Source organism: Mustela lutreola, chromosome 2, assembly GCF_030435805.1.
Source record: "Mustela lutreola isolate mMusLut2 chromosome 2, mMusLut2.pri, whole genome shotgun sequence".
Lineage (NCBI taxonomy): Eukaryota > Metazoa > Chordata > Mammalia > Carnivora > Mustelidae > Mustela > Mustela lutreola.
The window spans coordinates 58,702,844-58,720,302 of record NC_081291.1 but is presented as its reverse complement, the minus strand read 5'-3'; the positions used below and the strand labels follow the sequence as shown (position 1 = coordinate 58,720,302).

Here is a 17,459-nt window from a genome sequence, read left to right as displayed (position 1 = left end):
TTCCTCTCTCTCTGCCTGCCTCTCTGCCTACTTGTGATCTCTATCTGTCAAATAAATAAATAAAATCTTTAAAAAAATATATAAGCAGGTGTGGCTAAAAACTGAAGATAAATTAAAATTTATTAAGAATATTAAGAATTAATATTAAGAATATTCAAATAATTAAGAATTATTAAGAATATTAAGAATTAATATTAAGAATATTCAAATAATTCAAAATGAAGGAAAGGAGAAATTAAGGTACAAAAATAAAAGAAATAATAAAATAGTGACCTAAATCCAAACATACCAATATTTACATTAAATACAATGGTCTGTATCGGTTAATTTTGTCTCCTAGATCTTCTACTTGTGCTTAAAGAAAGCATAATTCCATTTTTATTTTTTTAAAGGTTTGAGTAACACATTTTTAAAATTTTATTTGTTTATTTGACACAGAGAGAGAGAGAGAGAGAGAGAAAATGCAAGCACAAGCACAAGCAGGGACAGCTGGAGACAGGAAGAAAGGGGGAACCAGGCTCCCTGCGTAGGGAGGCTCAATCCCAGGACCCTGAGATCATGACCTGAGCTGAAGGCAGATGCTTATCTGACTGAGTCACCCAGGTGCCCCATAATCCCATTTTTTAAAATGATGTCTTCCTCTTGGGAAAATAAAAGTAAAAAAAATTCTTGAAAGAATAATTTCCTATCTTAACTCCTACATGCACATTTAAGCATACAACACATTCTATATTTCTCATAAATAATCCCAGGATACTTAGTAGGAGTTCATTTACAATCCATTATGTTGAATAAAAATTATCCCTTGATCTAAAGAGGCTTTACTTATCCATTCCTTCAACTTGGTGGAACATATAAAATCTTTGATCAACTCATTGAATTTATACACAAAGACTGTAACTATGTAACATGATTTTGTAATTACACTGAAATCTCTAGAGGGCCATAAAGAGCCATCGCTCTCCCTTTCACATCCTTTGCAGATAGACAACTACATATACTCAGCCATTCATTTGTTTCTTTTTTGCCCTTTTGAATGAACTCTTGGCCTCCTCCACCAGCCAAGGCCATTAGCTACTGGTTATGCCTTTTTGTGACACTCATGATCCTCCTCTTCCTGCTTGAGTCAGGGGCATTTAAAGGCCCCTTTCACCGGCCGTCCTGGAGAGGATAGGTAACACCCCTCAGCTGGGGACAAACCAACTTGGCCTGGGGTCCATTATTCATTCTATAATTGATTATTTATTCACATGTCCATTCATTCAAAATGAAATCGAATTTGAGATGGCTATTAGAGAGGCATATTCCATAATAAGATAGAAATTAAAATAAATTGGGAAAATGAATGGAGGGAAAATAAAGATAGAAAAGCAAGATAAGGTGACATTGTTACATAAAAGTGCCTAAAGGTTTTTTTCATTGGCAATCTATGGACTGCCATCTTATCTCTGAGGTCACTAGAGGCCAGAGCAGAAAGGAGAGATGTCCTGTTTGCAGTGTCCTCAAGGGAAGAACAAACCACGGTTTAGAAGGTACATATCTTCTAAACGTGGAAGAAACTTCTCCCCATAGCCTCATTTAGAGTTGTGGGAAATGCCCTCAAAGTACTCTTATAATGAATAAAATAGCAGTTAACATTTCACAGAAGAGCAAGTCAAAGGGAAACAATTCTACAGAGGACAAAAAATATCCTAAGACTTTGGGTTTTTCACTAGTCTGATTGAATTCAAGGATGACATTTAGACTGAAGTCTCCTCCAATTTTTCCACAGAAGGACCTTCAACATGGGAGAGCACCCCCTAAAACACCTGGGGGTACAGCCCAAGGCAGTCTACCACACAGATGGAGTTCCTTTGCCATATCATCATTTATTTAAAAAAAAAACCATGTGCATTTTTTATACTTCATGTAAAATGGTGTTTTAAATTGCTTACTACTGGAGGTGTCAAGATGCAGGGAGAGATTCCTAACTCTTTCAATAATTAAGATGCTGTTGCATTAAGTGTGTCTATTTTTGGAAAATTAACTGCCTTGAAAAAAGCTGACACTGAGTTCAGCCTCCAGTTTCTTGCCCCTTCTTAGTCTCATAATGTTTCCAGAACCCAAACTCACATAATTAGGTAAACACAAATGCCAACCACTGATTCCTCGCTTTATGAGCTCCATTCGTAGAAATTTAGGACAGCGTTCAGGATGGCCCCACATAGGCCTGAGGTGCTGCCACGTGATTCTGGGTGACAGCTGTGGCGGGGTCCACATTCTTCCTGAGAGTTCAAGTCTCCACAGTCAGACCTGTGTTCTAGTACACTATCTCAGAGCTTTCATACTCAAGAAAACTCTCAGGGCCCCTGGGTGGCTCAGTAGGTTGAGCATATGCCTTCTACTCGGGTCATGATCCCAGGATACCCGGATCAAGCCCTACCTCGGGCTCTCCGCTCAGTGGGGAGTCTGCTTCTCCCTCTGTCTCTCACCCCACTTGTGCTCTATTTCTCTCTCTCTCTCTCTCTCAAATAAATAAATATAATATTTAAAAATAAATAAAACTCACTGGTTGGTCTCTTTGCCACTGAGGCTATAATTTTCATTCCATGTAAATAAAGTAACAGATTTCTAGAAATCTGTTAGATTAACGGATTAGTGGATTAATATGTTAGATTAGTGGCTTAATATGTTAGAAAGCATAGATGGCTTTTAAAAAATATCTCCCAGGGGCACCTGAGTGGCATAGTTGGTTAAGCATCTGACTCTTGCTTTCAACTCAGGTCATGATCTCAGGTTCCTGGGATCAAGTCCCACATTGGGCTCTGCACTGGGCATGGAGTCAGCTTGAGGATTCTCTCCTCCTCTTCCTCTGCCCCTCCCTGCCAGATGTTCACTCTCTCTCAAATAAATAAATCTTTTTTAAAAATGTCTCCCCAATAAACACTGAAATGAGCAGAAGGAAGCAAAATCAGTGAAGAAAACTGTTTACTCTGAAATTGTAAAAGGGCCCAGCCTGAATTAATTTGAATAAGGACACCAGAAGCCTTCCCCAGCTAAAACAAAGCAAAACAAAAACAGTTAGTGGGTGTGGCAATGGTAAAAGATGCATTCCAAGATGATGGCAGCAGCTAAGATGGAAAAGGCTGTTTCATCTCCATAGGAGTAACAAGCAAGAAGATAGAACACCTGTACTGGACACCTGTCAGGTTTTTCCGCACTGGCAGCCTTTCTAGAAGTAGTGTCCATAGCCACAGTAGCCAGCCACGGGAAGGAGCCATGGTAGTGCTCTACCCTGTCAGAGCCTCCTGCCAAGCCTCCAGCTCTCCTCAATCTATTGAGCTCTCTTCCTTCCAATAAATCCCCATTTTGCTAAAGCCCACCCTAATTGGTTTCTGCTGTTGCTACCAAGAACCTTAACCAATACAACAGGCATGACCCTTTTGCATTTAATGACTTTGAAATATATAAAACAGAAACTTCTACAAATCATAAGATAAAAGGATAAATCCACAAAAATTGCATGGACTTTAAGATACTGTTCTCAGAAATTGATAGATCAAAGAGATATTTTTTAAAACTGAAACAAAAAGAGATTTAGAGCTTTGTGTTAATTCAAGCTAATACAATTAAATAAGAGTTCAAAATCAGTTCTTCAGTCTCACTAGCTACATTTTAAATTATTCAATACCATATGTGTCTAATGGTTGCTCTATTGCACAGTGTGGATTATATGACATTTCCTTCATCACAGAAAGTTTAGCTAGACAGAGTTGTTGTAAAGAAAATGTGATAAAGGGGTGCCTGGGTGGCTCAGTGGGTTAAGCCTCTGCCTTCTGCTCAGGTCATGATCCTGGAGTCCTGGCATCGAGCCCCGCATCGGACTCTCTGCTCAGTGGGGAGCCTGCTTCCCCCTCCCCCTCTGCCTGCCTCTCTGCCTACTTGTGATCTCTCTCTCTCTCTCTCTCTGTCTCTCTGCCAAATAAGTAAATTTTTTAAAAAATCTTTTAAAAAAGAAAGAAAGAAAATGTGATAAACACACGTGCATGCACCAGGGACTGTTACTCAATCATTAAAAGGAAAGAAATCCTGTCCATTTACAACAAGGATGAACCTGGAAGACAATATGCTAAATGAAATAATCTGGACACACACAAATAAACCCCCAATACTATACCATCTCACTTATATGTGGAATCTAAAATAGTCAATTTCACAGAGGTGGAGTGTGGAATGGTAGTTGCCAGGGACTTCGGGTAGAGGGAATGGTGACGGTTGTCAAAGGCTAAAAACTTTCAGTTATAAGATGAGTAAGTTCTGAAAATGCATAGCATGATGACTATAGTTAACAACACTGTATCATATACTTGAAATTTGCTTTAGTGTTCTCACCACACACGTGCACATACACACACACACACACAAAGGTAACTACGTGGGGTTATGGATCTATTAATTAGCTTGATTCTGGTATTCATTTCACAATGTGTACCATAAACAGAGACAGTTTTTATCAATCAACTTCAGGAAAGCTGGAAAAAAGTGAATCTTTATTTTCATACCTAATTTTGGTTTTGTAATTTTGTAATATTTCCTTAAAGAGAACCACCAAATTTGTATAAGATTTACACCCCACTTATTGGTCTCATCAACAAGCTGTGAAAAATACAGTGATACCATGATGTCCTCCTTCATTCAACAGCTTAGTAGTTATGAGCAAGGGTCTTGAGGGCCACACATCTGGATGTATTTTGTGGTTCTGCCACTTCTAATGTAGGTACAGCATTCAATTGCTGTAAGTTTTTCCTAACCTATAAAACTGGAATAACAATAGTACCTGCTTGCAGGCTTACTGTGTGGATGATATAACATAATGTCTGAAATGCAACCAGCACATTAGACACAGTACACAGTATGCACAGAATGAATAGCTACTCTTACTATTTTATGGTGTTTGGGGAGTGAAAATTCTTTCAGAAAAGGCAGGTGAAAAAAGACATTTTCAAGGAAACAACATGCTAGACCTCTTAGAAATATACTTGAGGCACAAGAGAAGTATCTTAGATGAACTCTAAGATGCAAGAAATAATGAAGAGCAATGAAGTATAAATGTGTGGGTTAATTCTGAATGAGCATTTACTGTATAAAACAATAATGATAATGTCTTGCAGAGCTGAAAGATATATAGAATTAAAATGCACATCAACAATAGCTAATACATCAGGATGACAGTAAATATAATTAAACTATTATAAAGCTCTCCAAGAAGAGGGTCAAGTATTGATTATGTTTAGGTCTTGATAAGTTAATTATGCATGTTTTATTTTTTAGAATAACCACCAAAAAAATAGAAACAGGGATTATAACTTCTAAATCGGTAGAGAGAAGGAAATGGAATGATAAAAAATACTCCGCCAATCCAAAAGTTGGCATTAAAGGAGAAAAGAAAGAATAAGTAAGATAGGGACAATCCACAAATGAGGCAGTAGATTTAAACCAAAATATATGAGTAATTGCATTAAATGTAAACAGACTAAATGCTCCAGGTTAAAAGATGAAGATCATTAGAGTGGTTCTTGAAAATACTACTTTTCAGAATTTATAATATCAGTCAAGAGAATGCTGATGGAGCGGCACCTGGGTAGCTTGGTTGGTTGAGTGACTGCCTTCAGCTCAGGTCATGATCCCAGGGTCCTGGGATGGAGTCCTGCATTGGGCTTCCTGCTCTGCGGGTGAGCCTGCTTTTCCCTCTCCCTCTGCTTGCCGCTCCCCCTGCTTGTGCTCTCTCTCTCTCTGTCAAATAAATAAAATCTTAAAAAGAAAAAAAGAATGCTGACGGAACTTATCCTAGAGTACAAGGATCACTCATAATGATAAATTTATAAATGGTAAAATTTATATGTTCTTAATAACAGACTCAAAATGTGTAAACTAAAAATTGACAGTACTAAAGGGGAAAACAGACAAATCCACAATCTAAGTGAGATATTTTAACACAGTTCCCTCAGTAACTAGAAGAATAAGCCCACAAACATCCATAAATACACAGGAGGGTTGGCTAACATGACCCAATGAATGCACATGGAACACTGCACCAACAACTACAAAATAACCATCATTTGCAAGCATGCATGGATCATTTTCAAAAATTGACTTTAATATGCCAGGATTGGGCACTTATGCATACATTATCTCCTCTTATCATCATAAAATTGTGAAATAATCATCTAGGCTGGAAATCCTCCAGACTCACTCTGCCCCATTCTCTGTCATGCTCTATGTCCTGTGAAGTTGACAAATAATGAATGGGTGCATTCGCAGATGTCTTTCTCCTCTAGCTTCTGGTTGAGTCCATCCAGTGGGAGCCAAAAACAGAGACTGTTGGTTAAAAGAAGGGTAGAGTCAGGGAATTTACTGTCCCTGACCCCTCCCTGTGGGCTTGCTGAGGATGGCTGCTCCATCTTCCCTGCCTACGTCAGCTCCTGGCAGGCTGCACTCTTTAGACAGCTGCCCTCTCCGAGCCCAGTACCCATTCCTCCCCTTGCTGCCTCTCAGGTCTAAGGGTGGTAATGGCTGTTCTTAGTGGGTCTTCCTGAGCCCTGTCTGCACCCTTCCAACAGTCCCTTCACTAAATTCTCTTCAAATTACTCAGCTAGGGTGTGCCATCTATTTCCTGCAAGAACCTTGGGCTGAGTATTAGCATCCCCATCTGCCTTTAAGGAAACATAAGCTCAGGGAGGCCAGCAACTCACACATGGTTACCAGCTGTAACTCCCCTCTAGGTGTAGAAATAAGGGCAATTCCATCCCTAGCTCGCATAATCAATTACTAAATTTGGACAACAGTATGCCCAGTTAATATATCAATTATTAAAATAATTTTGGGGCATGCCTGGGTAGCTCAGTGGGTTGAAGCTTCTGCCTTCGGTTCAGGTCATGATCCCGGAGTCCTGGGATTGAGCCCCGCATCAGGCTCTCTGCTCAGCGGGGAGCCTGCTTCCCCACCCCCTCTGTCTGCCTCTCTGCCTCCTTGTAATCTCTGCCTCCTTGTAATCTCTGCCTGTCAAATAAATAAATAAAATCTTTAAAATAATAATAATAATTTTTGAATGTGCGTTATAACATGGCCTTTTTTAGTTTCTTAAACGTTAGGGACACCACGCCTTCCATTGAAAGTATGTTTGTTCATTAATTTTTGGTGCTTGATGCCTTTTAGAGGGTGTTTTCCAATAGAGTAAAGATAACCTCTGAATTTCAGACCTCATGACATTTTGTCTTCCTACTTTGCTATTTTTCAGATCGACATGAGGTTATCTCCAAAGAAATACTGGAGCTGGACCCATGGGAGAACCAATGGAATGTTGTAGCCATCAATGTCCTCATGCATGACAGTTATGACGTTTGTCTGGTGGCCAGGATGAACCCCCGAGACCTCATCCCCCCACCTTCAGATCTGGTGGAAGAAGGCCATGAACACTGAGGTCAGTATTTGCTGTAGGACCTCCTGCTGTGTCTAACACGGGAGGCACTAGGAATGGAGAAAGCCCACAGGCACCAGCCAGTCACCCTGAACATGTGTGTTATATGCATAGTGGTCCATGTGCAAAGCAGTGTGTGCTGGATATTGTGATAGGGACCTGCAGTTGGTTAGAATGGACAAAACATTACAAGGTCAAGTGTGGCAACAGCACAGGAAGAACACAGGATAAGTGCCATAGGAATCAAGGGATGCAGGGACCTCACACTGCTGGGGACTCAAGGACAGCATTGCCAAGGAGCAGACCTTTTACTGGGGCCTCAGATGGTGAAGAAGCAATCCCATGGGTGCAGATCATGGGGACATCACAGAAACAGCTGAGCAACAGCCCAGAGCTGGGTCAGATTGCCCGGGCCATGGGCTCTGCTACTAAGACTGGAAAAGGAGATTATAGACAAGTGACCAACACCTGTAAACACAAAGACTGTGGACCTGGTCTCTGAGCAGGGGAATCATCTCACGATCTTGTGATGTTAAAGGAAAACGTCCCTCTGTGCTCTCTTCCAGTTTCAATCTTACAGAGACTTTCTATTCTCGTGTAGAATATTCTTCTACCGCAGCAACGTTGCCCAAAATGGGGCTAGCAGTGAACCACAAGTTCCTAACAGCTCAGGCACTCAAGCCCAACCACAGTGAGCAGAGAAACTCTACCCTCATCCAGGCCCTGGCAGTGTCCCGGACTAGACTTATCCAGGCTGCCCTCTAGCTCACATGACCTTGTGCAGGTTGGCCCTGACAAGGCTCTGGAGTGGAGGAGAGAAGAAGCACATCCCTTTGGCTACCGGCTGCCTGCCCTCTTATCTAGCCTTTGCAGGATCTTCCCCAAGACTACCAATAGGGATGGAGCCGCCTGCTCCAGCCCACAGTTGAGCATAATCAGAAAACAGCCAGTCCCTGAATATACTTTAGGGGTGACATTTAAATGACACATGGGGAATCCATCTATCTGACTTACCATTCATACTTCTGGAAGTACAGTGGATTCAAAGAGTGCACTTTCATAGCTGTTCCTCGACAACTTCTCCAGAGTTTCCCATTGCACAGGGCTCTTTTTTAAAACAGGAGTGCTCAGTAAATTCCCTAGAACCTTCTCAGAGGGAGACAATGCTAGATTGAGACAGCTCTTGTCTGGTGCCAGGTCATGTGACCATGACGACCATGAGCCCATGTTCCCAGGTTCCAGCTGCTGAAGCAGGCTGAAGAGGCAGGCCCAGTGGGAAACCTGCTTCTGCCACCATGACAGGGGTCCACTAAGACCCCATACAGGTTGTCCCCATGTAGGCCAGACTCGAGGAGGGCAGCGGCCATGCCTGTCACTTTGCAATGGCGCCACTTGGAACCTGCACTGAGCAAAGTGAAGAGAAGCTGATGCTTCTCCCTGGCCAAGGCTCCTAATCTCTGTGGAGGGGGGGGGGGGGTGGGCAGGGGGTCTTGCTACAAAGGCAGAGTAGTTCCTCTGAGTGGCTGTGCTGGCTGTGGCAGCCGTGGTGGCAGAGAGTCTCCCCAGATCTGTTTCCCCGACTTCCTCTTAGCAGACCCGCAGTGCCTGCCCCACCCCTCAAGCACACACTAGAAGCTGCAGCACTTCCTGCATCCAGGAAGCCCGCGTCAGTGTGTCATGATACGACTTATCCATCCATCGGGTTCAAGATCTAGGCTCTCCTGCCAGCCTTGCTGCTTCGCTAGCTGTGTGATCTCTCCAGCAAGATAACCTCTCCAAAGCCTCATTTTCCCCATATGCAGAAAAGGGAGAAAAATGCTTTTTAGTGTTGGTATGAGGACTGAGTGAGAAAGTGCTGAGCAAAGTGGCTGTCAGGTACTGAAACAACAAACAACCTTTAGCTGCCATTATTTCTAGAACCATTATCATTGTCATCCGCATTTCCCAAAGCACAGTGCCCACAGCAACCCAGGGCTTGAGTGCGCTCTGGGGGGACTGTAGGGGAGCTATGCACTCGGTGTGAGATGGTTCTTCATTTCCCAGACTCAGCCCCTCAGCTCCTCCAGGTGGTGGGCAGGGGAATAAGCAAGGTTTTGCTTTTAGTATCCTTGGTGCTTCTTGTCTGACTTTCATATTCGTAGTTAAACACAAGACACCTTTACCCTCCTGTTGTCCGAGATTGTCAGAGATGCCACTTTGAATTCCTACTGCTCCGGTTTTGACCTCAACTGAAGGCCATCTCTTCATGAGGGGATATGTATGTTATGGAGCACTCTTGACGACTTCAACTCTTTGCTAGTTCTGATCTTCGTGAGGCAAGATTTCTGGACATGGAGCGTAGAACACAGTAGGGAAATGATCTGAATGCCGGGGCTGGCAAAAGATGGCGGCCGCCAGCATGTCCGGGTCTGGCTTGCGTGCACCAAGAAAGCACCACTGTTCCCACTGATTGACTTTATAATGAGCAGATGCTTTCAGTTTGAACTTCCAGAATAAAAACCCACTAATGAAAGGTCGCCTTTGTTTTTCTTCATATTGCAATTCAATGTCCATTTCTCTCATTTCCTGTGCCCAGGAAGTACTGAGCATCCCAGGGCACTTCCTTTGGGTCTGAGGCCCAGCATCCCCCACCGATGGCCCCTACTCTGCCCTTGCAATGCTGGGGGTCCCCAGAGCCCATTCTAAGGAGAGTGTGCCAACACTGGGTCTACAGCCTTGGAGGGGTGGGCCCTGGGAGGGTGGACCAGGAAGAGGGCAGGGGCCAGGAATGTCCCCATGGCACGGATCTGACAGCACCCCGCGCTGGTTGAGCCACTCCCCCAGCCCCAGACCTGGCACTACCAGAGTATCCTGAATAAAGCGGGAGGCCACGGAGGCATTTCTCAGAGGGGTGCTGCATGAGGCAGATCACAAAACACCAGCAGTGGGAGAACCTGGTCTTTCTCAGGGTCTGAGCTGTGATGCGGGGCTCTGCCCTCGATGAGTTCACATTCTGGAGGAGGGAAGAAAGCAAACATGGGGACTTGACACCTTATGAGGAAGTAGGGTCTACACCCACAACAGGAAAAGTGCAATGTAGTTCAGGGTATCTCTGCATTTGTTTCTATTGCGCCAGAAAAACAACCACAAATTTAGTAGCTCGTTACCATACAGAGCTGTGATCTCACACTTCCATAGTCTCGAAATCTGAAATGGACGTCAGTCAGGCGACATCAGGGCGCCCCAGGACTGCGCTCCTCTGGGAGGTGAGGCTCTAGAGTCAAATCCACATCCTTGCCTTTTTCAGTCTCCAGAGGCCACTGGCATGTCTTGGCTTGTATTCCCTTCTTCCATCTTCAAAGCCAAGGATCTCTTCTGTTCTGCCTGCCCAGATTGTCTCCTCTGTCTCCCACTTCTGATCCCTCCCCATTTCTGGTGGTCTCCAGGTATCCTGCCCGGGTAGCGAGCATCATCTTCCCATCTTAAGGTCACCTGGCCGGCAGTTTAATTTCCCTTGGCCACAAAACGTTCAACAGGCAAGGTTTCCAAGGGTTAGGATGTACACACTTGAGGGACACCATTATTCTGCCTACCATACTAAATGAATGCCTGACTTAGCCATGGAGTACGTCTGTGCACAACATGTGCAGGACTTTCCAGGCTCACTGAAGGTTGGGAGCCCCAGGGGTTACAAGGCAAGTGTAAATGCAGTTGTGTGACTATGAGAGCTGTGGTCTCAGAGACCTCCATGACATTCTTATGGGGGTTGGGGGGGTGGGGACCGTGAGAAGGAAAGACCCTCCTTGCCTACAGGATTATTTCCACTCTGCTTTAACATGAAACCTTTGATACTGGCCATAGACTCAAAGAAGTATAGTAACAACTAAACACAAGCCATAACCTAACTTAAATGCTTCTCTGGTACAACCAACGTGACCCAAGGTGCTGGGGGAAGCCCAGGGAAGAGGACCCTTGGTTTTAGAGTGTGCTGCAGGCTCAGAGGGTAGGAGACCCTCAGGCTTGGGTTTGCTGGATAGACAAAGAAGGGTGTCTAGGCTCAGGAACACCCTAGGCAAAGTTCCCAGCATAGGAAGGGGCCTGGTGTGTTCTGGTTACAGAGAGAAGCTCTGTGCCAGCAGTATGTGGATTGGTGCCTGGAGAGGCAGACTGGGCTAGGCTGGGAAGGACCCTGGGTGTGGATATGTGGAAGCCAGTGTGGGATTTTATAAAGATCACTTTGAAGGTCATACCTCAGGATGGATAGGCGTGGGCCACCTGATAGACAGCTGTTGGCAGAGTCCAGGCAAGAGACCAACCAAGGGAACAGTGGGAATGAGAAGACTGACCCCCACATTGTTCAACAATTGACTGCACAATGTAAATGAGTAGAAATTTAATTACAGTGTGCCACTTGGGTCTGAAGTGAATGATTTTTTAAAAGACAATTGACTGTCTCAAAAACTGGGCAGAAGACATGAACAGACATTTCTGCAAAGAAGACATCCAGATGGCCAACAGACATGTGAAAAAATGCTCAGCATCACTAGGCATCAGTGAAATACAAATCAAAAGCACAATGAGACACCACCTCACACCAGTCAGAATGGCTAAAATTAACAACACAGGAAACAATAAATGTTGGTGAGGACACAGAGAAAGGGGGACCCTTCTGCACTGTTGGTGGGAATGCAAGCTGGTGCAGCCACTCTGGAAAACAGTATGGAGGTTCCTCAAGAAGTCAAAAATAGAGCTGCCCTATGACCCAGCAATTGCACTACTTAGTTTTTATCCAAAGGATACAAAATTACTGATTCTAAGGGGCACATGCACCCCCAATGTTTATAACAGCAATGTCCACAATAGCCAATTTATGGAAAGAGCCCAGCTGTCCACTAACAGATGAGTGGATAAAGAAGATGTGGTACATATATACAGTGGAATATTAGCCATCCAAAAGAATGTAATCTTGTCATTTGCAACAATGTGGAGGAACTAGAGAGTATTAGGCTAAAAGAAATGTCAGTCAGAGAAAGACAACTATTGTATGATCTCACTTACATGTGGAATTTAAGAAACAAAACAGATGAACACAGGGGAAGGGAAGGAAAATTAAGAGGAAATCAGAGAGGGAGACAAACTACAAGAGACCCTCAGCTAGAGGGATCAAACTGAGGGTTGCCGAGGGGGTGAGTAGGGGGTGGGATAACTGGGTGATGGGCACTAAGGAGGGCACTCGATGCGGCGAGCACCGGGCACCGGGGGTCACATGGAACTGATGAGTCACCAAACCCTACCTCTGAAACTAAACAAAATGAAAAATAATAACTAAAAAATAAATACAGTGAAAGACCATTGACTAAAGTAAAACTGATAACAGTCATTGTGGGATTCATGATATACACAGAAGTAAATTATGTAAAAACAACAGAGCAAAGGAAAGCATATGCTGTTAGGAGGGCTTTGTGCTGTATCAGAAGAGGTCTAATATTATCTGAAAGTCGAATGCAATAAGTTGACAGCATTTATTGTAAACCCTAGAGCAACTGCAGCAAAATAAAATTTAAAAGTACAGCTAACAATAGTGATGATTAAAGGGAATACTAAAACAATTACTGTGCAAAGGAGGCAGGAAAAGGCACAAAGAACAGAAGACAAATCAAAAACGAAGAGCGAGATGGGAGATGTAATCACAAACATATGAATATCTACACTAGATATAAATAAGCTAGACATTCAAATAAAAATAATTTTTATTATAATTCAGAGATTATCAGACTGGATCTAAAAAAAAAAAAAAAAAGCAAGATTTATCTTGAAATAGAAGACACTGGCAAACTCTAAAAAGACATTAGGAAGATCCTAAATGCTATTTCTGTCTTACTGAGAGGTACATAAATCTTCTTTAAAAGTTCAACAAGGGGGCACCTGGCTGCCTCATCAGCGGCATGAGTTCAAGACCCGCACTGGGTGTAGAGATTGCTAGAAAAAATAAGTAAATAAACATTTTTAAAAATAAATAAAAGCTAAATAAGTTTCTTGACAGTTTTGCAACCTAGGACTGGCTTTTTCTTAAGCCAAGTCTCCCTCTCTCAAATGTAAACATCCTGGTTGGTGCCCGTCTCCCCTTCTCCCAGGAGTTTAAAGCCAGGCCCCAAGATGCAACTGCCTGCTTGTCAGGGGATAGGAAGAAATTTACTTTTCCTTTGGATAAGGACAACTAGCTTGTGTATGGTGGCTTGTGCCTGCCGGGCTGTAGGAAAGGGTAAGCTTTGCGATCTCTTTAGTAGATCACCTGAGAGGCACATCGCAGATTGGTTCAATGCTTGTGCAATAACAAAACTCTTTTCTTTCTCTTCTCCCTTTGTGGAGAGGTTTTCTGGGTTGACAAGAGATTGTCATTATTTTCCCAATAGTATGTCACTATGTGTGTGTTTATACATGTATAGCACTGACTGTGTGTGTGTGTGTGTGTGTGTGTGTGTGCGCAGAGGCGGGGAATGGGGATATGTGGCAAGAATCCTAAGAAACTGGTACCGTGCATCCCTCCAGGACTCTGGAACTGGGAGACTGGGATCAGAGACAGAAGGGAGAAACCATATTTTTTTAATGTACTCTGTGTGGCAACTGAACTAAGCACATACTTTGTCTTTCAGAAAGATGCATAATTTCCCATCCCTTCGTACTGCCTGCTGGAGGTTTTTCTTTATGTGATTAATGGCAGTTGACCCAACAGCAGCTCCCTACAGCGCCCTACATGCTCCAGTCATTTAACCTCCGAAGAGCCGCCAGCCCTGTGAGGTAGTTGCTGCTGTTGTGTGCAGCATTTTAGAGACAGGAAACCTGATGCTTGTCCAAGATCACAGGGTTGGGGGCACACTGACTCGGGATTCACACCCAGACTGGCCCCTGTGTGCCAACCACATGCCCGGTGTCCCTCCAACTTGGGGTCCCGGTGGGAGCACCCATGGGCTGCCTCCTGGGGACCCAGAGCCACCAGCCTGGCAGCCCTGGCTCTCCCGCGCCTGGTCCAGCCCAAGTTCTGCCTGCCATGGTTGTGGGTCAGACAGGAGCCAGCTGCCAGGCGGGATGTGAAACTCAGTGGAGTCAGGACTCCAGAGCCAAGAACACTAATTACATCAGGCTCCCTGGAGAAGGGAGGTCGAGCTGCCGGGATTGCTCTTTGGTTCTTTTAAAACCAAGAAGGAGGAAGAATGGTAGAATATTGAGCAGGAAAACCCAAGGGCCACCTGGAAAACAGACTTGGGTCTGGTGGCTCCAGCCCCAGACCCCTGTCTGCTCAGGCAGGGAAGGGATCACTGTCCCGTGGATAAGGGCTGCTCTGCCCAAGCGTCAGGTGCCAGGTAGCAAGGGCCAGCTCAGCCAGCGCCACGCCTCCCGCGCCACCTTCTGGGGGTCTTACTGCGCTGGGTCTTCAGGCCACGCCTCTCCTGGGGCGCTAGCCCCGCCCTGCCCGGCCCCTCTCCTGGAGCCCGCGGCTCGCCCAAGGCGGCAGCGAGCGAGAGACCGCTGTTAGTGAAGCAGCTCCTCCCCCTGGTGGCTGCACCAGATGCCTTCCTGCGCCGGAGCCCCAGACTCCAGAACCAGGCTCGCTCCCCAGGCCCCCGCAGTCACCTTGCAGGTGCAGAGCCCCCTCCCGACACCCCCCCACCGCGGGGATCAGGAGAAGTAAGAACAGGAGTGACGAAATCCCTTAGACGTCGTCTGGAAACAGGGCACAGAAACAAGGTCTACAAAGTGATAAGCAAAAAAGCTGGGGGCGGGGGGGGCTGAAAACGAGCAAGAGGGGTGAGCTGATGTCACAGAGCGGGAAACCTGAATGGCTCGTAAACAAATGACAAGGTGCTCAGCCTCACTAGAATTCAGAGAAGAGCAATGCCGACCCCGAAGAGATGACTTTGCAACCCCGCGTTGGCGGAAAGCAGACGGCAAGAACAGAAGGCTGTCCTGACCCCGCCTGGCCCCGCCCCCACTGCCCTACCGGGCATTTCGGGGACGCCGCCTTGGAACATGGCTTGGTGCGGGACATCTCCTAGGTGCACACCGGCGAGAAACCCTTGTCCACCAGGCATTTACAGCAGCACTCTTTGTAGTAAAAGGCAAGGTGTCAGAAAATGACCCCTATGTCCTTCAAAAGGAGAATGGATGGCTTCTCTGGTGCCTTCAACCCTCTGTGGAAGTTAGAACAAACCAGAACGTGCATATCTGTGTGAATAAATCTCAGAAACATTGTATTAAATAAAAACAAGCAAATAGAATTATAGATCCCACAGGAAACTACTTCCATAAAGCTTAAAACATGCAAAACGATGCTGTCTATGGCTTAGAGATGTGTACATATGTCATAAAAGTTGGGGTGCCTGGGTGGCTCAGTGGGTTAAAGCCTCTGCTTTCGGCTTGGGTCATGATCCCAGGGTTCTGGGATCGAGCCCCCGCATCGGGTTCTCTGCTCAGCGGGAAGCCTGCTTCCCCCGTATCTCTCTGTCAAATAAATAAAATCTTAAAAAAAAATAGCACAGATGACAAAGATTCACCATGACCTCAGACAGGGTTGTGTGTGGGGAGAGAGAGAAATGTGATGGAGAAGGACCCAAAGCAGATTTTAGGTTCATCAGAATGTTTCCTGGACTTCAAGGATTCCCAACCAAGTACATGCCACAACGTCAGGATTTGTTTAGCCGAGTGATCGGTCGTATTGTTCCCTATGTTTTCCTATCTATTTAAAACATTTTATAAGTGTACAATATTTTTTTTAAACATGCTTTGGAGTGGGACCTACATAGCATTCCCTGGATCTGACCCCAGCCCCCCACCCCCGGCTGTGTGACGTTGGCCCAGCCACTTAACTTGTCTGAATCTGAGCTTCCTTTTCTGTATTAAGAAAATAGTAAGACTACCCTGTCAAGAGAAATGAAAGGGTCAGTCATTGAGCAAATCCTATGGCTCGCCTGCCACTGGCCAGGCACATTGAAAAGCAGGCGTTGACCATTCCAGGTTGGCTCAGAGGACAGGACAGCAGGACCCCACAGGAGGCCAAGCGGGTGGCTCAGGAGGCTCACCCCTAGTCTCCCACCTTGGGGGCCCACCAACAATAGCAGGCGGCATACCAAGATAAAAGCTCACCAAGCCCTCTGGCAGAATAGTCACTTCTGTTTCAATTCCCTTACAATCCTTCCACATGTGTCCAGGAGATGTCTCTGTGGATCTAACATGCTTCCCATTTCTCCAACACAAGCTCATCTCCCTTTGTACCAGAAAGATCGCAGGCCCCAGCCTTAGAGCCTCTGTAGGCAGACATCTAGGGAAAACATAACGGTCCTACTGGTTTCTCCTCCTCTCCAAAAGTAGGGCATTCCTCTGAAAACTCACACAAGACAGAATGGCTTAAAGCAAGGAGCAATCACTATTCATTTATATGGAAAATTTTTTAGCATATCCAGATTCAAAAAGTAACCTCTCTAAGGCTTTTCTGATACCTCAGGACACGTCTTGCTAACGGATGCACAGAGTGAATCAAGATAAGGCTCAGATGCTCAGGGATACAGGCTTGATCCTGAGATGCTGAGCAGAGTTCTGGCAGAGGGCGCTGGGCAGCTCCTGTCTTGCTGCTCTGAGCAATTATTCTATCATTATTTGTGTGGCAGAAATCACAGGAGGGAAACACAAAAGAAGTTCCAGGGAATCCTGAGCTTGCAGAAGCTCTCTCCAAAGAGCTGAAGCAAAAGGCTTCAACAAACAGGAAGTAGGGTGTACATTACGGATGAAGAAGACAGGGCATTTGAACTGCATTAAAAATGCAGTTCTTGCATTGAAGCCTCTACCCTAGGCTGATAGAAAGCACCTGGGAACACGCTAACAGTGCAAAAAGTCCCAGTTAGAAAGTCTAGGGAGAAGCCTGAGAATATGTATTTTTCTGTGTACCCTGCCTTCTCCCCAACCCCAACCCTTTCTCTTCTCTCTCTCCACACCCCATCCAGACTCTCCTTCAGGTACTACATGGAACCTG

At 45.0% G+C, this 17,459-nt stretch overlaps 1 protein-coding gene across 2 annotated transcripts in view; it reads left to right on the top strand.

Moving 5' to 3' along the window:
* KBTBD12 (kelch repeat and BTB domain containing 12) overlaps positions 1–9,962 on the top strand; it is a 76,316-nt gene extending 66,354 nt beyond the window's left edge. The window contains exons 7-8 of one of the 2 annotated variants that reach the window (XM_059161911.1): positions 7,277–7,459; positions 9,598–9,962. In XM_059161911.1, the coding sequence (XP_059017894.1) occupies positions 7,277–7,458 (182 nt within the window). In that variant the 3' untranslated portion in view covers position 7,459; positions 9,598–9,962. Of the gene's footprint in view, positions 1–7,276; positions 8,491–9,597 lie in introns of those variants that run through there. The other variant, XM_059161910.1, reaches the window with a different exon arrangement.
* The last annotated feature ends 7,497 nt before the right edge of the window (positions 9,963–17,459 follow it).